Source organism: Pongo pygmaeus, chromosome X, assembly GCF_028885625.2.
Source record: "Pongo pygmaeus isolate AG05252 chromosome X, NHGRI_mPonPyg2-v2.0_pri, whole genome shotgun sequence".
In the NCBI taxonomy this organism is placed as follows: domain Eukaryota; kingdom Metazoa; phylum Chordata; class Mammalia; order Primates; family Hominidae; genus Pongo; species Pongo pygmaeus.
This window is the reverse complement of record NC_072396.2, coordinates 138,401,178-138,424,936: the sequence shown is the minus strand read 5'-3', so window position 1 is coordinate 138,424,936 and position 23,759 is coordinate 138,401,178. Positions and strand designations below refer to the sequence as shown.

Sequence of the window (23,759 nt, the reverse complement as noted above, 5' to 3'; positions counted from 1 at the left end):
TTTTCATCAGGCAAATATGATCATGGCACCCCCCGCCCCCCGTGCTGAAAATTTCCTTAAGTTGTTCCCCAGGCTCCTCCACATGGCTTCAAGACTGCATAATCTGGCCCTTGCTTACCTCTCTCACCTTAGCTTTTCCAACTCCACAACCTGAAATCATAACTTGCACCTCCCACCTTCCAACTGGGCCATGCCAAGCCCTCTCCCCTCAGTGTCTTTGTTTACACTGCTTTCTTTGCCTCAGCACCCTTCTCCCCATCTGCTTGTCTCACCTAAACTCCTACTGGTCTGAGTTTAGGACATCATCTCCTCTGGCATGCCTTCTCCGATCCCCCCCTCACCCCTTAGAATTTCATCTTAGCATTCACACAGTGGGTTAACTTGGTTATTTTCCCCATTAGTTTGCAGTTCTTTGAGGTCAGGTACCACGGGTTGGTTAATCTTTGTATCCTCATTGTCTGTTTGTAATCTACAGTGCCTGGAACACAGTAGGAGTTCAAATATTTGTTACCGAATGAATAAATGGATGAATGAACTTCCCCCATGACCTTCCTCTCTCTTTGTCTCCCTTCTCAGCCCATGGGTCCTGGAACACAACCTCCTCTCCCCGGACCTTGCACACCCCAGACAATTTCCTGGTGCTGAGGTTCTCCCTTAAAACCTACTTTCACCTAGGTTGGAAACAAAACCATCAGATGACAAACTAATTCATGCTGAGGTGTTAAGTAATTTTATCATACAAATACATATTGAGCTCTCTACTGGACTAGAGTGTGGAGGATCATGAAAGGAATCCACGCTAAAGATCCCTACTTAGCAGCATATAGGTAATGACTAAATGCATTCTTCCTTGGAGAGATATTTCATTCTCAAATAACTGGATTTCTTTTTTTCTTTTCTTTTCTTTCTTTTTTTTTTTTTTTTTTTTTGAGACGGAGTCTCACTCTGTCGCCCAGGCTGGAGTGCAGTAGTGCGATCTCAGCTCACTGCAACCTCTGCCCTCTGAGTTCAAGCGATTCTCCTGCCTCAGCCTCCCGAGTAGCTGGGATTACAGGCGCCTGCCACCGTGCCCAGCTAATTTTTTGTATTTTTAGTAGACACGGGGTTTCACCATCTTGGCCAGGCTGGTCTTGAACTCCTGACCTCATGATCCATCCGCCTCAGCTTCCCAAAGTGCTGGGATTACAGGCGTGAACCACCGCGCCCGGCCTAAAGAACTGGATTTCTAATGGTGAAATCTAAGCAGGAGAGGTGGGATTTGGGTGTAGGATACCTTTCAAATAGCCTTCTACTCCACCTATGAAATAGGCTAGCTTTGGCTCAATAAATTTGCTGTGTAATGATTTTCTAATGAGTTAGGCTGGCTTTAAGCCCCTGGTTATTTCGTTGTAACCAGTTAGGCTTTGCTTCTTGAAGGGCCACCTGAGACTATCGTGAAGTAGATTTTCTTTTAACACCCCAGAATCAGGTGATTTCTCTGACTTTGTGTGGCTCTATTGAATCAAATCTAGCAAGCCACAGGGGCTTTCAGACTTTTAAGATACAATATTCAAAGGTGAGGCAGGCTGTGAAAAGCCCAGCGGTCCCTGGCTGTCCCTGAACGTGACTATTTGCAGGTTGGCTTTGAGAACCCGGTCAGAGCTGCGTTAGGAAAACGGTTCGCGGGAAGCTCCTCAGAGAGTAGAATGATGAGGTGGATTTTGTGTGAAGGAATACCTTGTGTGGCTCTGGTGGCCAGGAAAGAGCTGGCACAAGCTGAAAGAAGGCCTGTGGCGAAGCGGAGGGGGACGTAAGTCAGGGACCCCCACCTGCCCCCAGGAAGGATGAAAAGGAGGCAAAAATCCTAAAGGGAAAAGCCCTCCAGGCTGTAGGCCAATGAGCGGCGGGAAGGAGGAGTGAGGCTGGGGAACTTCTCCCAGAGCCAGTCAGAGCGGGCGGCTGCTGGGAAGCCAATCAGCGCGCTCGAGCCTGCAGCCCCTCTGCAGTAGTTATGCCAGAGCGCCCTGTGTAGAGCGGCGGCGAGCGGGCAGCTGGGCTCGGCTGCCGGGAGCCACCGCGCGCGCTCCGCACCCTCCTCTCGCACTGCCTTCGCCCGGTCCCCGCGCCGCGGTGCCCCAGGGGCCCCCGCCGCGCTCCACGCCGCGCCCCCGCACCCCGCCGGCTACCGGCCGCACAACAGCCACCGCCCCCTGGCCGCGCGGATCGCCTCGCCCCGCCCCGTCCCTCCTTGCCCCGCCCCACCCCAGTCAGCCCCGCCCTGCCCCGCGCAGCCAAGCGGTTCCCGCCCTCGCCCAGCGCCCAGGTAGCTGCGAGGAAACTTTTGCAGCGGCTGGGTAGCAGCACGTCTCTTGCTCCTCAGGGCCACTGCCAGGCTTGCCGAGTCCTGGGACTGCTCTCGCTCCGGCTGCCACTCTCCCGCGCTCTCCTAGCTCCCTGCGAAGCAGGATGGCCGGGACCGTGCGCACCGCGTGCTTGGTGGTGGCGATGCTGCTCAGCTTGGACTTCCCGGGACAGGCGCAGCCCCCGCCGCCGCCGCCGGACGCCACCTGTCACCAAGTCCGCTCCTTCTTCCAGAGACTGCAGCCCGGACTCAAGTGGGTGCCCGAAACTCCCGTGCCAGGTGAGGAGGGGTCCCTTGAGCGTGCCTAGCGCCCAGCGGGGAGCAAGGCGCGCGTCGTGGCTGTATCCTGACCGCGCTAGCCCCGCCGGGCTGTAGTCGTGCGCCCTGCAGCTGGGCACTTGGGAGTGGTCGGTGTGCCTGGGGCCTGGCTGGATCTACTGAGGGAGGGAGAGAGGGTGTGTGTGGACGGAGCCCACATCCCCCAGTCTCACGCTGCTGTCAGGGAAGGTGTGAGCGGGAGGAACCGTGGGGATCGCCCTCTCGTGAGCGCCCGTTTTTTGGAAGGGCGAGAAGGTGGGAGCTATTTTCCCGGGTCTCTGCGAACTGGCGCCCCACAGCCGAGCTGGTGCCTCATGAATTTGCCATCCTTGCTCACACATACGTGTCAGAATTTCAGCCTTAGCTGGACCACAGCTCCAGCTATCCCTTCCCCAACGTACCCCCCCTCCTCCTTTACCCAGCCTGGGTTTCCTAAGCTCACGGGCCCAAGTGCAAGCAAAGTTGAGGACAGATTTGTGAATCTGCAGTGGCGGGTGAAGACACACTGAGGCAAACTTTTGAGTAAGAGGGTCCCCAAAATGAGGAGACTGAACCTTTTCCTTCATAACAGCATCCCTTATATAGGTTAGCGAAATCGCTTTAAAACCGGTGCTGCTGGCCCAGGGAGCAGGAGTCCAAAGATATTTAACTCCTCCCCCTCCCAAATTCATCTGCCTTCTTGACAGGCTGGATCCTAAAGGGGAGATGATTTTAGGTGGAGGAAAGTTTCTGAACGCCTGCCTTTTGTTCTGCACAATCAGATCGTGCCGTAACGACGTATTTTAACATTAGCCGAGGGCTGCCGCTGTCAACAGATGAATATTAATGGCCCTGCGTGATTGACTGTCCAGCGGTTGGGCTCCTAACGCCTGCCTTAGAATCCAATTAGACCAAATTGCTACACTGACAATGCGGACAAGGAGAGTCGGTTTCAAACAGGTTAATTTGTCAGGGGTGCACTGAGAAGAAACGGCCAGTTGTATTCCGTAACCGTGAGACGTTTGTGGCCTCCAGGGTCTCTTCTCAACTCAGGCATCCAGTGAGGCGCGCGTCCCGCGCTTCCGAGGGATCGGGGAGCAGCCCTAGCCAAAACTTGGCTGGTGGCTCTCAACAAGTCATGGAGGCGGGCCCGATGGTTGGACCAAGTTGTGAATGCGGATGCGCGCCCCGTGGGCGCTGCCAGCCAGCGTTCACTGGTAGGAGGTTACCTAGGCAGCCAGCGCGCCCTCAGCCTTTTCTTTAGGTTGATGAAAAGAGCCGAGTGAGCCTGCTGTTTAGTTGCAAAGGTAATTGGTCACCCTTTTTGGTGACTGAAATGCATTTGCGCATATGTTAAATATTGCTTTGCAGGATTTCGCTCTAAGGGAGGGTCGAACTACCTCATCCCCTGTTAAGTGTTAATAATGTACCACGTGGGCATGTGCAGGAGCTGTAAGGGGCAACCTATGAATCAGTTCCACAGAACTGAAACAACTGGCGAATCTCTCTCCCCTGGAAGTGCCATGGTAATTAGATTGTTAAGGCTAGAGAACATGCTTTTGTTGGTAATGTAAAAATTGGTCCTCACAGGCTGAGCCCCCACAAGATGAATGGGTCCAGGGTTGGGGTTGGGGCCACATTTGGCTGATTCGAAGCCAGGAGGTAAAGGTGGTGCCCAAAAGAAGAAAAAGGCCAGAAGAAAGCACAGATAGTCATTTAGCAACCCCCCTCTACACACACACTCCTGCAGGCACTCGCCCTCCCTTGCTCTCCACCAGCTCTCTGGCTGCCTGCCTCTTTGCAGCATCTGTATAAAAGTATTGGGAGGGCCCACACACTGTGTGTATGAGATTTGGCCTGGGCTCCTTCCCTCCCTTGAGGCCTAGGGATGGCCATACACTTATAGAGAAGAGGGACTTGTAATAAAGATTTTTCATTTTCCTCTACTGTTTCACAAACTGTATAGGAGAAATCACTTTTCAAGGGTTTTCATCGTATAAACCTAACATTCCCTGCTTTAGTTCTATTTAACAAACACAAACACTGTTGAGCATCTTCTACATGGCAGGCACTGTCCTGACTTACACTGGAGCCAAGCCAAACTTCAAATATGGTGATCCCCATACAGCTACCATTATGTATCCTGGATTTTCTGGGGGCAGTGCAGGTTTCTAATACTCTGTCCTGGCATGAAACTGTGTGTCCTGAATTTTAGTGGGACAAATATGGTCACTGTAGATATGGAAAACGTGAAAATCCTAATGTTCGTGTGTGGAAAGAGCTCATCAGTATTTTAGGGAAGAGACAATAATGGCAGACTAAATACAATGGTAAGTGTATAATTTCAAAGTGAATAAATGTATAATTTGCTGCTGTCGTTCAGTGGTTGGAAATTGAAAGAGAGCTGAAAATTATTTGATAGTTATGAACCATCATGATGACCGCTTGACTTTCCCCCCTCTGCATCCATATTTTAAGCCATGTCCAGTTTGCCTGCTGCACTATATTAACTGCATTAAAGCTTTCTTTGTCCCAGATCAAATGAGATTCAGTCACAGTAAGGAGAAATCCTCAAGAATGTCCTGTTTCACTTAGGGGGAGCATTTGGGATTGACTGCTAACTTCGGCCATTAGCAGAATTGGGTTAGCCTGAATAAGGTACATTTCTTATGCTAATATGGATGAGACTAAATGGCATTTGAGATCAGCCAGCCTAAAAAATAAATCAATGGTGCTGAAGGACTACACTAGACTTCCACAAAGCTGATCTAAAGCCTTACAATCTCATGTTCCCATTTCTTTTGGAGTGTTCAAGTCACAGGATAGCAGTTCTAAATAGCATGTCCCCAAAATCCATAGATCTCTTCATACCCCACTTATTTTTTTAAGGATTTGTAACTTGGAAAGCACCACAGATGGAAACCAGGCGCACAGAGTTAGCATTTGGCAGAAAAATCCATATAACTGACTTTCAGTACAGCTCTTTTGCCCTTATTTAATTTAGAAAAATTCAGAAAAAAGCCAATGAGCTCATAAGTCTAGATGTTTATTTTGTTTTGCTTAACCTACCCACAGGCGCAATCAAGAATGGATACAATTTTAGGCAAGGAAAGTGAGCTAGTAATCAGACAATGATGTTTCCAGTTGTCTCAAGGGAATGTTACAGAAGTCTGGAAAAAAATTCCTCTAAACAAAAATCAAGTGTAATTCACTTTATGAATGCCATACACCACTTTTGTCGGGGGAGGGGGGTAGTGTAAGGGATGGATGGAAATGAGAAAATCAAACAAACCGTGGTAGTGTTGCAACTCCCAAAAGATTGAGGGATCTTGCCTTGGAAGGCCTTGGAAAGTGCGAGAACCAATCCAGAAGGCCAAATGCCTGTATGGGTAAAAGGCAGTCTTGAACAGCCAAAATTGATTTGGAGTTTCTTGAAATAGATGAAACAACATAAAAATAAAAAGCAACGTACTTGAAACAAAGAGAGAGTTTAATATTTGTTGTTGTTGTTTTTACTGTGAGAACTAGCCTCCGTATCTGGGTTGCCAGCTGCAGTTCCCCAATTAGTTTGAAGCAGTTAGCGGTCCTAATGTCCAGAGAGAGAATAATAAGTGAGGTTGTGGAAGGGTTTTCTCTCTTCTGAGATTGCACTAGACATTTGGATGACCAGGTGATTTGTTAAAACTTTGAAACTTTGAACAATACAAAAAACTCTGTATTGTGTGCTAACTTGGAACAGTTAGATAATTCTTTCAAATGTGGTCTGAATAGTACACGAATCCTGATACTGATACCAAGCTGTGCTTAGAGGGAGCCATCAATCTGATGGAGGACATGGCTGATGATTGGTGGGGCACCTTGGGCTGAAAGGAGTCTAACACTGCCAACTCCTTGGCAGCCTCTGTAATAGGTGCTGGGGATGCAGAGAGGAGTGAGACGCAATCCCTTTTGTCAAGGAGCTCACAGTCTAGTGGGGAAGCATACAAGTAAACAGGCTTCCCAGGAAACTTGTAGGATTAAAAAGGGTGAAAAGGGCTAGAAAATACCTCCAGGAAATTGGCTGAAATGGTCACAATAGCCAGCCTGGGCAAGGGAAAAGAACTGAAGAGATGAAGTGGGAGATAGGGAGAAGTCTCTTAATAGGGCCGCCATCTTAAAAAGAGTTTCTTAATTCTTGGAGCAAATTCCATTTTGGAAGCATTAGGAAATACAGACATAAGAGGAATTTTGATGGATGCTAAATGACGCAGATGGTGTCAGTTTTGCAATGTGTTTTTTTCTTATGGGCTGGCAGGTTGTATCCAATATTTTGATGCAATATTTTTGAGCATTCTGCTACTTCCATCTTTAGAGTTGCAATGTTTGCTGTTCACTGTAGCCTAGACAAAGGCGGCTTACTACCGATCTGGGAGAAAAGAGTCCTGGATTTGTCTGGTATGAGACAAGACAGAAAATATGTTTTCTCCCTAAATGACAGCTATCAATGACCACGCCAACTTCAGTGTTTGATGCATATACAAAAGCATGGGTCTTAAGAGTTATCTTATTACTCATTTCTAAGAAAATTGAAGATAATCACTTATAACTTGTGCACACGATACATCATTTGGAAAGAATTTCACTGGGGATCATGTTGCTCAACTGAAAAGTTCTGGCATGCTGAATTTGTACATTTTTTTGTGAATGCTTCCTTTTACACTGATCTCTAGCTTTTTTTCTGCATATGGTTATTTGTATGTTTTAGATTATAAGCCTCTTAAAGGGAAAGCACTGCATTTGAGCAGTGTTGAGCACAAGGCCATACAGCATTTAGTGAATAATTTACAAAAACAGGATTTCTAGATCATTATGTATTCCCTATGAACTCTCACATACTTTCTTAAGCCATATGTCATCTTACATATTTTAAAAGCCTAAGTCCAAATTGTTACGATACATTATTGGGGCATGTAGACGAACTTTTCAGCCTACATATATTTTGGCTGGAGACAGATGCAGGCTTACCTCAGTTAGCTGGCAACTCTTACCATCAGCAGGGCTTATTAAATTTTGAGTACCCAAATAACAAATTGAAATTAGCAGCATTGTTATGACTGGCTTAGTATCATTAATGATCAACAATTATTACAGCACATAAATTGTAGGACATCTCTTAAATCAAGCCCTCTTTGATTTAATGTCTGCTAGACCTTTCTTGCTAAGGTTGATATTACCATATTTGGGAGTTGAGCTATATAACACATGCATGGACCTGTTGAAGTACCTCACAGGTTTTTGTAACCTGGGATCAGAATTCGTGTACAGACTCAATTCAAGAGCCTATTCCAGGAGCCAATATCTATTCAGTCCTAGCCAATCTTGTAAATGGGCTAGATGTTTTTGGTAATCTGCGATCTAAGGGACAGTGTGGGCAGAAAAATCTCCCACTCATCTGCCCATATTTAGCAAATTGTCTGGCTTGAAACAGGATCCCTGGCACTCCATTAGGAAATGAGCATCAGAAAATAGAATCCAAGTTACAGGCCCCAGACTGGCTTTAGAGACAGCATAAAGTAATGGGAATTTACCTTCTGAGACATAGTGACAGGGAGAATGCTGTTCAAAAATCAAGGTGAAGGTGGGTATATTAGCAGAGAAAATGCGTGTTTTGAAATGCTACGTGTATCGGGGGTGGTGGTGAGAATGCTTATTGGAACATTGTAGCCTTACTTGAATATCTTGTTGAATATACAAAGTAAAGAAGATTCTGTACTTCTAATTAGGGCAATTCAAGATCAATTAGCCAAGTGTTAATTATTAGAAATACTTGTTTGCAATTTAAAAAAATGAATCAAGATTGATTACTAAGAGAGGCATTTTTCACTTTTCCCTCTTTTTGTGTGTAGCTGGACAAAGCCTAATTTGAGAGTTTGTATTTTTCCTCATGAATAAAAGGAAGTCAATGTTATGACCAAAATGCATTGCTAGTGTTCCGAACAGTTAATTACTTCTAGTAGCTGAAATTGTATTTATATGCTAGATAGTAAATCTACTAAGCTCTTTGAAGCGTACTTAATAGGCTTATATTGATAAATAATTGATAGGAAGAAGATAAAATACAAGTGGAAGTGGCAATAAGGAGGGAAGTCAAAAGCTGTTATAAAAGAAACTTCCACCGTCCAGCCACCTGAAAGCTGAAAAATGTACATGTCTCAGTAGAAGTGATGTTTTTGAAAATATTCTGTATTTTTCAAAATTTCCACAATGAAGCATATATTTATTCCTTATAAATCCAAGAGAAGGTACAACTTTAGAGTAAAATTTTACATGGCCTTTTTGTCTGCCTTTTGCAACTAACTTTATTACTGGAAAATTAGAAATCCCCATTATGGCAACTTTGAAGTTCATGTTTCTAATGATACCTTCCCTGCTAGACTGTGATCATCTTGAGGTTAGCGGCTATATTTTATTCATCTTTGTATCCCAGTGTCTAGCACAGTACAGGGTACAAATAATAGGTACTCAATATGTATTTATATACTGAATGAATGAATGGAGTTAGAAATGTATTACAAACATAAAATTTCCATGAAGCCAATATTTAAGTAGTTGATTTATTTTTACCAATACACTAAGGTTTCTAAAAAAGTAACCAGTTTTTTTTAGGTCAGAAATCCATTTGTTGGACACAGGAAGGGGAACATCACACTCTGGGGACTGTTGTGGGGTGGGGGGAGGGGGGAGGGATAGCATTAGGAGATATACCTAATGCTAAATGACGAGTTAATGGGTGCGGCACACCAGCATGGCACATGTATACATATGTAACTAACCTGCACATTGTGCACATGTACCCTAAAAGTATAATAATAATAATAAAATCCATTTGTTTTCTATAGGCAAGGGATAAAGCATATTAGTTTAATTCATTTGGCTATACTATAACTCTCTGGAAGAAGTAGACTAGTTAAATCTTATAAGAGGTAAGTATTTTGTGCTTGTTTATAAGGATATTATAAGTAATTTCAAGACTAATTGAAGATATACATGTATGTATAAATGCATATGCTTATCTTCACCTTACAGATCTGTGGTATTTAGGTTTGTGAAAATAATGCAATTTGGTGCCAGTTACGGAAACATACACTGAATGTATGTAAGTTTTTCCTCAGTGTTTGGCACTTCTTACCTAAGGCATCAAGCTTCATAAATGTACATTTAAAAGGACATAATCCAGGCTGGGCATGGTGTCTCACACCTGTAATCCCAACACTTTGGTAGGCCGAGGCAGGGGGATTGCTTGAGGCCAAGAGTTCCAGATCAGCCTGGCCAACATGGCGAAACCCCATCTCTACTAAAAATACAAAAATTAGCTGGACATAGTGGTACATACCTGTAATCCCAGCTACTCAGGAGGCTGAGGCAGGAGAATCGCTTGAACCTGGGAGGCAGAGGTTGCAGTGAGCTGAGATCATACCACTGCACTCCAGCCTGGGCGACAGAGGAAGACTCTGTCTCAAAAATAAATAAATAAAATTTAAAAAAGGACATAATCCAAAGTGGATTTTCAGCCATGGAAATTTCATTTGGGTAGGATAAAGGGCCTCATGAGAGTTCTCTTAATTTCTGTCTGCATTAGGCCAAACTTTCAATTAGTTGCCTAGGTAAACTAATTGAAAGTTGATGGGAAGTTCTTTCAAATATTCAAATAGAGGCCCAAGTAGGAAAAAGGATAAAAAACGAAGGGATGATGTTCATTTGAAAACAAAAATCAGAATTCCATTTGCATACTCTTCTCCTTAATTATGGCTCTGCTCCCTCTCTCCCAAACCCTGCATATCAGTACTTACAGTGTGTATCATGTCACCCTGGGATTCTTCATTGCTCTTTGTCAAACTTTGGTTTGAATGATTGAAGCTGATGGAAACATGGTGAAGGGAGAAAGAGTTAGAGTGACAGATATAGGGAGGAGTTTAAAAGCCTTCACTTGGTATATATTAGAAAGTTAGCTGGCATACGACAGATGGAAAGGATTGGAAAATATTTGAGTATGGAAATTTGCATGTGTGCGGAGAGAATACAGAAGGATGTCCCAATTGCATTTGGTTCAGAGAAATACTTTATCTGTACTTCTCACTTATTATCCATGTTTTTTGAAATATGTAGCTTATTCATGGCCTTTTCCAGACCCTATGCTTATTGAATGCAGGAACCATGTTTGATTCATCATGATATCCTCTAGAGTGGTGAGTAGAGTGCCTTGTACAGAGTTTTTAATGGAATTGATTAATTAGTTGGAAGGAATATAAGAATAAACACCTAAAGACATAGTCTAGAGAGCTTGACCACTATCCAGTGAGATCCTGGGGTGGCATATAACTATAGAACATTGATTCTCTGAATGTATCATTGTCTAAACTAATTTGCAGCAGAGACAGAAGGGGTGGTGAATTTGAAGCATATTTATTTATTCTCTTTGGCCCTGGGAGCCTTGTTGCCCCTCTTTTATTTATTTATTCATTTATTATTATTATTATTATTATTTTTTTTTTTTTTTGAGACAGAGTCTTGCACTGTTGCCTGAGCTGGAGTGTGGTGGCACAATCTCGGCTCAGTGTAACCTCCGCTTCCCGGGTTCAAGAGATGCTACTGCCTCAGCTACCCGAGTAGCTGGGATTACAGGTGCCCACCACCACACCTGGCTAATTTTTGTATTTTTAGTAGAGATGGCGTTTCACCACGTTGGCCAGGCTGGTCTCAAACTCCTGACCTCAGGTGATCCGCCTGCCTCGGCCTCCCAAAGTGCTGGGATTTCAGGTGTGAGTCAATTTTGCTCCTGGCAAGTTGCCCCTCTTTAAAACTTACGATTGAAGAGGAGGTGACAAGTAAAGAAATATTTTTTAACTATAGCTTTACCTAAGTGTGGTATTTGGATATGTTTTATATATTTATATTCATAGATTTTATGTATGTATAGAATGATTTCTATTATTTAGACAGCAATAATTAATAATATTTCTGTTATTTAAACTGTTTGAAAGTTAATTGTTACTCTAAGCAGTACGTGGTATTTCACAGTCATACCTTACATTTGTCTCATGAAAGCCTTGCTTTCATATATCTCATGTACACACAAGGCAACCACTCATAAAGTATCTGTCACTTCTGACTTCCAGCAACCTGCCTGGTTCCAGCACACATACACACACATATTTGTACACTCATATACACAGATATAATATCCCTACATCTTTATGCCTTTAATAATCTAGAGACTAAGCCTAATTTTTCTGGGGGAGAGCTAGTGGGTACAGCTTTCAGAGACTGAGTAAACCATTTTCAGTTGGATTGGCCTGAAATTGTAGCAGAGCTAATCGTCACTGATATCATAGAGCTACTACTCTTAAAATCAAGTTCCATCATTTCCCCAAGTACACAGATGTTATCCTTGTTAAGTAGTGACAGTCACCAATAATGCTAATTTGGCCCACTTTGGAGAACTACTTCTAGCACTGGCTGTGTTGCATGTTGAGCGCCATAGAAATGAGAATGTGACCCAAGAAGCAGTTTCCAGGTTAGGTTTCATGGAGTGATTGCACTGAGGACCACAGTTATCTGTTTTGGAAAACAGATGGAAATTTGTAGAAAAGGAACTCACTAATAATGAACTTTATATGCCATTTCTGCATAAATATTTAAAAGTTTTTAAAATTTATTCTTACTTCAACCAACATTTATTGAGCACTGATACTATGCCAGGTACTGAGCTAGGAGCTGATGAACAAGATAAAATCACTGCCAGCAAGGAGCTCCCCGCCTAGAGAGGGATCCAGGCAAGGAAAAACATAGATGCCAAGGCAGCATGACTGTGGCCTGCCAGAGAGCTGGGCACCATGTGGAGGCAGGAGGGCTCTTGAGCTATGGAGGAATTTGCCTAGTTGTCTTAAGAGGGCTGAGTTCAAGGCTGCAGTGAGCTACCATCATACCACCACACTCCAGCCTGGGTGGCAGAGAGAGACCCTGTCTCAAAAAAAAAAAAAAAAAAAAAAGAGGGGGCTATCATGTAAGGCATGTACAAAGGTACAGAGTTAAGAGGCAAAATGACACATGACACATTTGTTGGACTGGAATAATTGGGATTTCTTGGAGCACAGATGTGGAAGTGGAGGGAAGATGAATTAGAAAAATAGGAAATGCTAAGGAGTTTGGGTTATACCCAAGGATGATGAGGAGCCTTGAAAACATATTAAGAAGGGAAACATTATTCAGTTGGAGGACAACTGGAGAGTGAGCGGTGGCAGGGAGTTTTAGTAACACAGGTGATAGGGCAGGGGACCATAAATAGGAGAATAAAAGCTAGACTTGAGAGAATAGAGGGAGTAGAATAGACATGACTTAGTGACTGGATATGAGGACAAAAGGGAGAATCTAGAACTTTTGGTTTTTCTGGGTGGTGGTGCTGTGGCACATAATAGGTGCTTGGTAAATATTTGTTGAACAAATGAGTGTGCTTGAAATATAGGAGGAACATGTTTTTAAGGGCTGAAATAATCAGTTTGGTTTCAAACAGATTGAGTTTGAAAGGTCCTTTGATGATGGAGGTAGAAAATGTCTGCTAGGTAGTTCAAGTTGCGTTTTGGATTACAAAAGAGGGAGAAATCAGGGATGGAGATATATACTTGGAAATTATCAGCATATAGATGGTAATTGAAGCCCCGGGAACAGATGAGTTCACTGGGAAAGAGTGTATATATTCTTCTGGAGTTAAGGAGAAGCACATAGTTGGGACTCATCAGCATGTAGGCTTAAGTTGGAAGTCGTGAGTGTGGATGATATTTTCCAGGCTTTTGCATGTGGCATGTATTAAAATGTATTTTGCCAACATCTGATGATTTAAAAAAAAAAACCTGCCAAAGACTTCAAGAACCCTCTTGATTAAGAGAAAGTATGAGTATATGTTGTCATGATCCAAGACTCTGCAAATAAGATAACGTACTACCAAACACACACACGTGCATGTGCACATGTGCATACACACACATCTCTATGTAGAGGAATATATTAGAATCAAAGAATCAGACTTCTATTATTCTTGATAGTAATAATGAATAATTATGCATGTTATTTAAATGGAAAGGCTGGACATGGTGGCTCACACCTGTAATCCCAGCACTTTTGAAGGCTAAGGTGGGAGGACTGATTGAGCCCAAGAGTTCAAGACCAGCCTGGGCAACATAGTGAAACCCTGCCTCTTCAAAAAATAGAAAAATTAGCTGGGCGTAGTGGCATGTACCTGCAGTTTCTGTGACTCAGGAGGCTGAGGTTGGAGGATTGCCTGAGCCCGGAGGCAGAGGTTGCAGTGAGCTGGGATCACGCCACTGCACTCCAGCCTGGGTGACAGAGTGAGACTTTGTCTAAAAAAAAAAAAACCGCTGAACGTTGTTAGCTGTTACTCTTAGCAGTAGGTGGTCTTTCACAATCACACATTACATTTGTCTTGTGAAAGCCTTGCCCTCATATATCTCACGTACACACAATGCAACCACTCATAAAGTGTCTGTAGCTTCTGAGTTCCAGCAACTTTAGTGGTTCCAACATGGTGGCTCCTCTGTCCCTCCCCCAGGGGAGTACGTTCCCAATGTAAAGAATGAAAACTGTAACAATGTGTAGCTTTTGGAGCTCTGGCCTGTATTCTGCTTCAGACTTGGCCCTGATGGCTGGTCTCTGAAACATGTGGTTCCAAGTAAACGCTAGGAATACTTGTGTAATTGGGCTGATCTTTCATAAGTGTCTATGGAGATGTATTATTTTTTGGTTTGGGGGTTGGGGAGGGTTGTATAATTTTCTGTTTCTCTGGCATAAATGGTTTCTTTCATTTCTCCGTTGTTTAAGAGATTGCCTTCATCAGTGTTTCTTTCAACATAAGCTTGAAACTCCTTGTATTGCAGTCGATTTTTTGACACCACTTTCAGGTTGGTGGAATAGTTTAGAAGGACCACGAGGGAAGATTATGGAAAATAACCTTTACTAAGTGCCTACTATATGTCAATTACTTTATATTTAACCTCTCATTTAATCAACACAGGAAACCTGAAAGGTAGGTGGTGTCAACTCCATTTTACAGATGAAGAAACTGAGGCTCAGAAAGGTTTACTTTCCCAAAGGTTGTGTAAGTGGCGGAGCCGGAATTTTCACCCAGGTTTGTCTTACTCCATAGCTCATGCTGTTTCCAGAATACCTACTGGAGTATGAGAGGAAGAGATATAGTCTGGATATAAAGTATTTGACTTAAATTCCCATACTCTGTCAACTTCTGTGACACTGTGTACTCTGGGTTCCCTTCCTACTCACTTCAGTCTTTGCTTGTTTGCCCTCTTCCTCCTACACTTTAGATGTAAGTGTCCCAGTAGTGTTTGTCTTTTGCCCTTTCCGTTCTCTCTTTGCTTATTCCCACATCCATTCCCATGACTTCATTATCTTTGCTCTTTGAATGATTCCCATATCTCTTTTCAACCTGACCTCTTCCTTGCTCTTCAGTTCAGTATTTCCCAGTTGTCTGCTGGACATGTCCATCTGGAAGTCCTGCCAGTGCTTCATTTTCAACAGAGCCAAAAATTAGTCCATTATTTTCTTTTCCCATCCACACAAACCTGCCTATTCTTAACGTTCTATATTTCTGGTGATGGTATCTCTGTCTGGCACCAACTTGAAACCTTGAAATTGTCTTTGATTTCTCCTTTTACCCATGCCACAGCCAAATTAAGTGACTAAATCTTGCAAGTCTACCTCTGTCTATTATGTCTCTCACTCTTATGGCCTTGGCATGCATGCCCTCTAAGTATAACAGACTGAGCCAATGAATGAGAATGTGATATTGAATGGGCTAGGGAGAGCCAATAGGATCTCTGCTCAGTGGCTAATAATTTGTAACTAGTTGGAAAGTACTGCCTTTGCTGCCTTAGATGGGTAGAACCTCTAGTATTGGCCTTGGCTTAATTTAACGTGGCCAGAGGCAGCTATCTCCTGAGATCATTTGGCTCTTCCCATAGGGAACTAACGGTTTCCCACTTTTTCTTTTGCTGGCATTCTGGGGTATATCTTACTTGGCCATGTCCAGAAGTCAGAGTGGAACTGTTGAAGAGTTGCAAAGAGCTGTGGAAGAACTGTGCTCAGTGTTTCAAATAGTCCTTTCTGTTTTCAGAAACAGGTTTTCTGCTTTGTTTTCAAACTTCAAAGTTTATTTCTGAAATAAAGGTTTATTTTCCCCATGGTATTCTGAAGGTTTTATACAAGTGTTAATTTCTAAAACCTAAGTCATTTCTTGGCTTTAAAACTTCAGTGCTGTGGGTCAATTTAATAACGTTGCCTGAAGGGTTTTTTGGCCTTCAAAAGCTGTCAGATTGCTTTTTCTTTGTTCTTTGAGTGTAAGGTTGCCTCATTTACGAAGCTTGAAGGAGATGTTGGAACCAGCATTTATTCAATCATTCAGAGTCTTTTCCCAACAATATCCAGTTTTATCTTCAAATTAGATCCTAGTGGTAATGAAATTTACTACCAACTAATAATTCTGGGTAAAATGGGTAAGATTCTTGAAAAGCTCCTCAACATTTCATAGAGTAGTGATAAGAAGTTGCCTAGGTTACTCTAACACCCACAGTTAAGGGGAACAACGGATGTTCTGTGCACTCTCATCACAGCCCTCCTGGGGCTCAATATACCTCTGAAGCTACTGAGGGCCCTCCTTCTGTCTGTTGGACTGTTCTCCACATCTTCCCTTTTCCCCTTTCTCCTACCCTCACACCCTCTCTCAACTGGTTATAATTTAGAACAGAAGGTGCTTTATGGTTTGTTATATTTATTTAATGATTTTGTTTCTTGTTCTCTCTTAAAAAAAAGATGAGTGGAATGTTTTATATTTTCCTCTGCATTTTAGTTTTAAGCTGTGTTTCCTTTCCCCGTAGCTTCTGATTTCCATCTCTCCTCTCTCTTCCTCCATTTTCCTCTGCCTTCTCCACTTCTGTCTGTCCTCAATGGAGAGAAAACAGACTTTCAATTTCTGCCCACATATTTTATTTGGGTACCTGGTTTACTTATCTTGGGATATTGTAAAATTCTATTCTTTAGTTTGAAAACGAAGAGCCCTAAAATGTACACCAATGAATTTACATTCCATTTTCTAAGAACTGAGTATTTAAAAAGCTTTCTATACAGATAGAACAAGGCTAGATGACCTGACTTGTGTACCTCAGATCATTGCTATGTAGTTTACATTCTCTCTCACCTTGTCATAACTCTCAATAAATGAAAATTGCATCTTTGTTCTTAGAAATCTCTTTTCTTACATTGAATGCTTTCCTTTTTTCTAAAGATAAGGGAGCCCCTTTGAAACAGCGCTACTGTGGGTTAGAACTGACACCTACCTTGTAAGCTAACCAAATTATAACCTGCTTTTCCCTGATGAAGTTATCACACTTCAGGGACATTGTTTTGCTTGTGGGGTTTTATTGTCCCAGTTTCAATCTTGACTGCAGGTTAGAGATTGTATTCCAATTGGACTATTCCTTGGTATTTTTTCTCTTTGTCTTTATACTTATGGGGCTCTGTTGTTTGTCCTGTATCTATTATCTCTTCCAAGCTTGGCCAAGGTTGTTAGGTTATGCACTTATGTATAAATATTTAACAAGATAAGTTAGACAAAATGTGCTTGAAGACATTTAAGCCCTGCCCCCCACCTTCCCACCTCCCCCCAACCCCAGCTCATTTTTTTGCATAGAGTCGCAGATAGTTGTTTTATCTCAGATGTTTAGATTTGGAGGACATTCCTTTGCACTTTGCTTGATGGACACAATTAAATGGAAGCCTTTGAGTCAATCTTGACTACCAAAATAGTAGCACCAAGTAACAGATAACGTTAGGTTCTTCTTCGTATTTTTTTTTTCTAACTGGTTATCCAAACTCCCTTAAGCCAGAGAGTTTTAGGTATGAGATTGTGTGTTTTTTAAGAAAATATTATGGATAAAGACTAATGTTCTCAAGTCAGGAATAACAATTAGTACCATTCATTAATCAGGAGGCATGTTTTGACTTTGGGTCCTGGCTAGGAAATATAAACTGTGAAAGTCACACATATATATGAACCTCAAGCAAATTTACGACTTGTCAGCCTTTTAAGGTTAAATTCTTAACCCCAAATCGGAGCTGGCTTTATATGTGGAGCCTGGCACATTCCTCTGGGCCACTGAGCACGCCCCTCCCCAGCCCTTTGCTTAACAGCAGCTAGTGGCCTAATGAGCAAGAAGGATTTCTGTCTCTTATCAGCTGCCTAAACAGCAACAGGAAGGCTGATATACGGAGTACAGGTCAAAACCTGAGTTCTTGAACCAAAAAGCTACAAGGTCAGTTTAAAACTCTAGATATGTGGTACCGCTATAGTCATCAATACCTGTCAGTAAAGGAGTTAGACACTTGAGTTCAAACAAATAGTAATAGTTGTCAAAAGTATGAATCGTCTAATTAATTTTGCTAATAGTTCTTTCCTTCTTTGTTTAGTTCTTCTAGAAATAGCTTTCATATACTCTTTAATGAGCTTTTAGTTTGTGCCTGGAGGTTGTTATGGTCGTGTAGGAGTGTTTGATTGTCATCTAGTGATGATGATGGAGGTGAGGATATTTATATTTTGGCCCAGATTTTGGAAGGGGCTGCCAAATAAAGGTAAATAGATATCTACTACTATTTTTATTTCTTTTTAAACTTAGTTTTTTTTGCATATGCAGTCAACTTGCCATGGAGTCAGAGAAACCTTTGTGCCTCCTCATATTGCACTCAGATGTCTTTTTTTTAAAGGAGAAATCCTCATTGCCTGTTTCTTAGATGCACTTGGAATCCAGGCTCAGATTCACGTAGAATAAATATTTTAGGGTATTCAGTGCCCATCATAGTGAAAGCCCCTTGACTTTCATCTTTTGCATTTGCATGTTTTCAGAGACAATAATGAAAACATTTTTTTTCAGATTCTGTTGTGTTATTGAAAATCCTATTTACATAAACAGGCATTGTTGTGGCTTAGGGAAGAATGTGGGGTCCCATTCTTTAGCTTCTTGTATATCTTTGCTAAGGCTCGTCTAAATAGAAGTAATGATGCTTTAGTCTAAGCAGCTTTTCTCATTTAGGTAAGCAGGGTGGTTTGAAATTTCAGTTTACTGGATAATTGAGTCTCTTCTTCTTAATTATTTCAGGCATGCAGGTTGCTCTCTTTATAGTAAAGACCCTAAAAATCTAGTAATCTCCTCAGGCATCCATTTGGTAATAAAGTCTTGTGCATTTTCAGGGGTTAATTTTCATGACAATTGTGTGTTGCCGCTCCACCCCCACCCCTGAAGAAATTCTGCTGTTTTAGAGCCTTGGTCTCACAGTTGCAAAAACACACTTAAAAATATATTAGGATGTTGCTGGAATTACTGGATCTAGAGGACATTTAAATGTATTCAGATTCATGCTCATTATACAACTTTAATTTAGGGTTTTTAATAGCCTTGTCATATTTCTTGGAAAATCATGTGCCTGACTTTGCCAGACTTGGTTTTCTGCCTTGAATGAAAAATGGGTATCAGTGCAAAAGTGCAGCCTAAGTATCCCCTATTCTATCCTTTTTCTCTTCTTAAAAAACAAAAACAAACAGAAAAAACATTCACAGAGGTCATCTGGTGAAGTGAGTGCAGTGAGGTGGGAAGCAAAAAAAAAAAAAAAAAAAAAAAAGCCGAGGTTGCCTTCGCATCTGCTAGTCATTCCCACTAGTGTGACTTCAATTCAGCAAGTTTTTATTGAGCACCTGTGATGGGGGCGGTGCTAATAATCGTTAACATTTGTTGAGCCAGGCACTGTGCTAAGCCCTTTATGGGCAACATCCCACTTAATCCTCACAACAGCACTACCAGGTGGGTAGCATTATTTCCCCCATTTTACAGATGAGGAAACTGAGGCTTAGAGAGGTTTAATGACTTGTTCAAGATCAAATAGCTATGAAATTAATCAAACCCAGTTAGTCTGGTTCCAGAGCCATGTTCCTAATGATTGCTCTTGTGATGGGTTCAGCATTTGTAGGAATTACTCCTCAAATCAGTTTTGAGAACCCAGTATGTGTGAGATGCTAGGGATTCAAATTCAAATACTCCCCTCTCCCTGCTCTTGGTGGGAGAAGCAGACATGTAGACAGACAACGGCCATGTATGGAGTGGTCCCCACGTTGGTTGAGGGGGAAAGAGGAAGAAATGGGAAGATCAGTGGCTTGAACCTGTGGGAATGCTACATCACAAAGGCAGCCCAGCAGCATGGGGTTATAGGTATTTCTTTTCCTGTTTGGTGAAGGTCATCCTTTGAGTTGAACTGCCTCAATGATTGTATCAACCTGTTTCCATCATTGCCTCAACCCAGTGTAGCATCAGCTACCTTGAACCCAGCACTCCTAAGACATGTATGGTCAGCACAGTTTGGGCCAATTGGCCTCATAGTGTCACCATTTCCCTTTCAGTTTTCCCTTAAAAAGTAAAAAGCAGGCTGGACACGGTGGCTCATGCCACCCAGCACTTTGGGAGGCTGAGGTGGGCAGATGGCTTGAGCTCAGGAGTTCAAGACCAGCCTGGGCAACATGGCAAAACCTCCCATCTCTACCAAAAAAAAAAAAAAATTAGCTGGGCAGGGTGCTGTGCACCTGTAATCCCAGTTACTTGGGAGGCTGAGGTGGGAGGATCGCTTGAGCTTGAGAGGTGGAGGTTGCAGTGAGCCAAGATTGCACCATTGCACTCCAGCTTGGGCAATGGGAGTAAAACCTTGTCTCAAAAAAAAAAAAAAAAAAAAAAAACAAACAAAAAACAAAACAAAACAAACAAAAAAAAAAAGTAAAAAATAAATGAGGCAGATATTCCTGAACCAAACTGCTGTCCTCTCAAGAGCTGGTGGTTTTCTGAAGACAAGATACATAAGACTGGCAAGCCACAGGGAGACTCTGGATGCAGGCTTGGTTCATTCTGCTTGATCTAGAGCCCTCTTGGTGCTACCTCTTGGAGCTCACACTGGGATCTGGAGATCTCTATATCTGAATCACCCACGATTTGATGGGAGAATGAAGTTACTCTTACCTGTTCTTGAGTTTTTCAGTAAAACCATAGGAATGGAAGGGAAATCTCCAAATCACCTGTTTGGATAATTTGTTTTTTTCATAGCTCCTGAAGAAAGCAAGGAGTAAAAAAGTTATTACTGAGCATCATTGAAAAGTCTTTTATGTGTTGCGTTCATAACCTAATATTTCCCTCAATTTTAGGAAACATTTGGTTCAGAGAAAAGTGAATTCACTAATGTACGTGTGGGTGTTTTGGAAACAATATCCTCTAGCTTCCAGTGTCAGCTTACCAAGAACTCTTGTGTCTCCAAGTTTCTTATAGTTGCTCTGCAGTGCTTTGCTTGCCAACTCTACTCCTGTGCACTTTCTCCTCCATTAAATCTCTTCCACAGCAAAGGGTTGCCACCAAGTCTAGACTTTAGTAACATGCAGGAGGGCGAATTAGTGAGGATTCTGATTCACATTACATGAGGGTAGGAGGAGGAGGAGGAGGAAAATCTGTCCTTCCCAGTCCTTCAGATACTCAAGTTCTAACACAACACTATGTTGAAGATGTATAAAATTACTGGAGCATTTACACAGCTATTCCCCAAGATGGCATAAATGCCACAGCACTAGAGCACGTTAGTATAGACACTCAGATAAGCTGAAGAATGGGAAAAAGGAAAAGATCAATAACAGTGCTTCTCACTCGGGGATCAAGAGTGAGTGTTTGATTTTCTTTCGGTTGCATTTTGCTCAGGTGCAGTGTGTATGTTGTACTAACAAGGCAACTGACTCCTTTTTCCACAGGTTCCTATCATAGGGAAAGAGGAAAGATATAATAGAGGGCACGGATTATTTACAGTGGCTGAGAATGTAATTACAAGGTGCAATGGCTTGAAACTGAAATTTAAGTTAGCCATTAGAGCTGGGAGAAGCATCTTAACAGTAAGGGCAATTGGGCATTGGAAAGATTTGCCTGGGAGCTTGTTAAACAACATCTCCAGGAATGCTGAAGACCAGGCTAGGGGGAATGTGAAGAAAAGCTCATACCAAATTCAGAGTTGTGCTGGAGGCCCAGACTGATCTGCATCTTTCAATATTGCCTAGCTCCCTTTGTGATTATTCAATTGCTAATAGCTTGAAACAATTTTTTTCATGTATTCAAAATATGCCTAATTTGGTAAGCATAACAAAAGAAATGCCTTTGAGCAATGAGAATGAGGCTTTTAGATTGGCCTGAGCATTCTTCTAACAGACTTTCTGGAATATGGGCCAACAACGGAGACAATATTATTAGTATTTTTTGCTTCTGCAAGACTTTTTCCTTCTTATTATATGGGACTATTGCTGTTAAAGTAATATTTGGCCTCTGTTAATATTACTTCTTCAAAGCTGACCTTACAGAAAATTTGGTTTTGGTCCCTGTTTATCTTTTTCTTGATCTTTCCCTCCTTTTTAACACTTCTCCAGTACTATCCAGGTGTTCTGGGTTGCCTGTCTCCCCCCTACTCCTTCTGTCCTGTGCTAGAGGAAGATTCCTAGTAAAGTCTTTAGCCCTGAGATATGAGGGCATTACTCACAGAGTGCTATACATGAAGACAACACCTGATGAAATGGGTTAACCAAAGTAGTAACTCACCAATGATGAAACATTTAGATATTATTAGGCAGAAACATTTAGGTTGGGTAGAGGAGGAAAGAGAGTGTATTAGTTTCCTAGGGCTGCCATATCTAATTACCTCAAATTGGGTGGCTTAAAACAACTGAAATTTATTCTCTCACAGCCCTCGTGTCAGAAGTCCAAAATCAATGGGTCAGCAGGGCTGTGCTCTCTTCATAGATTCTCAGAGAGAATCATTCCTTGCCTCTTCCGGCTTCTGGTGGCTCCAGGCATTTTTTGGTTTGTGGTTGTGTCATTCCAATCTCTGCCTCCATCCTCACATGACCTTTTACTCTTCTTGTGTCTCTCCTCTGTGTGTCTCTTATAAGGGCACTTGTCTTTGGATTTAGGATCCACCTAGATAATCTGGGAGGATTGACACCTCTCCAGTCCAGTCCTATCCAGGTGTTCTGGGTTCCCTCCCTCCCTCCTACTCCTTCTGTCCTGTGCTGGAGGAAGATCTCTAGCCTGATCCTTAATTACATCTGCAAAGACCCGTTTTTCCAAATAAGGTCACATTTACAGGTTCCAGGGATTAGGACATGGACATATATTGGGGGTGGGGGGGTGACACCATTCAACCCACCATATAGAGGAGAGCTTTCTGGGGCCTTCTGAATCATACCAGTTTACCAGAACTCTCTACTGTAAGGAGGAACTTGTTTGAAGAAATCTTAAAGTTAGTTGTAAAGTGTCAGAAATGTCAGTGTGCTTCCTGAGGGGGATGTGGGTGGCAACTACTGTTAACTCATTTTTTTAAATGGTTAAATTGAGGACCTGGGAAATAAAATGACTTACCCAAGTCACTGGATCAGAAGAAGAGCTCTGAACAAGATCAGAAAATGAGGTCTGAAACAATGACTCTTACCCAAGTCACTGGATCAGAAGAAGAGGCCTGAAATAAGACAGATCTACTTCTGGCCACCAGAGCTGTGAGAGAATAAATTTCAGTTGTTTTAAGCCACCCAATTTGAGGTAATTTGATATGGAAGCCCTAGGAAACTAATACATTCTTTCCCTCTTTACCTGACCTAAATGTTTCTGCCCAATAATGTCTACATGTGTCATCATTGGTGAGTTACTACTTTGGTTAAGCCATTTCACCATGGGCTTTAGGTCTTACCTCATCATTCTTGTTGGACTTTCTTTCTGAAAAAATATAATATTTTTTCTAAGCATTTTTGCCATAGGAAGGCAATTGTTGCTTATTATGCACCTGAAAAACCTTTTTGCAGGATATGTAGGATCAAGGCAGTGGTGCACTTGCAATCTACTGGAGCTTTCCACCTGGTCTTTGTGGTTTGCTGAAATATCAGCTACAGGGAATTTTAGAAGCCAGAAACATCTGTGAAGCAAAAGCCTTCCTTTTTAGATTCAGGCAT

The 23,759-nt window shown here is 42.4% G+C and overlaps 1 protein-coding gene across 1 annotated transcript in view; it reads left to right on the top strand.

Moving 5' to 3' along the window:
• Positions 1 to 1,993: 1,993 nt before the first annotated feature.
• Positions 1,994 to 23,759, top strand: part of GPC3 (glypican 3) — a 463,650-nt gene continuing 441,884 nt past the window's right edge. The window contains exon 1 of the mRNA XM_054471390.2: positions 1,994 to 2,620. Coding sequence (XP_054327365.1) covers positions 2,446 to 2,620 — 175 coding nt within the window. The 5' untranslated portion in view covers positions 1,994 to 2,445. The remainder of the gene's footprint in view (positions 2,621 to 23,759) is intronic.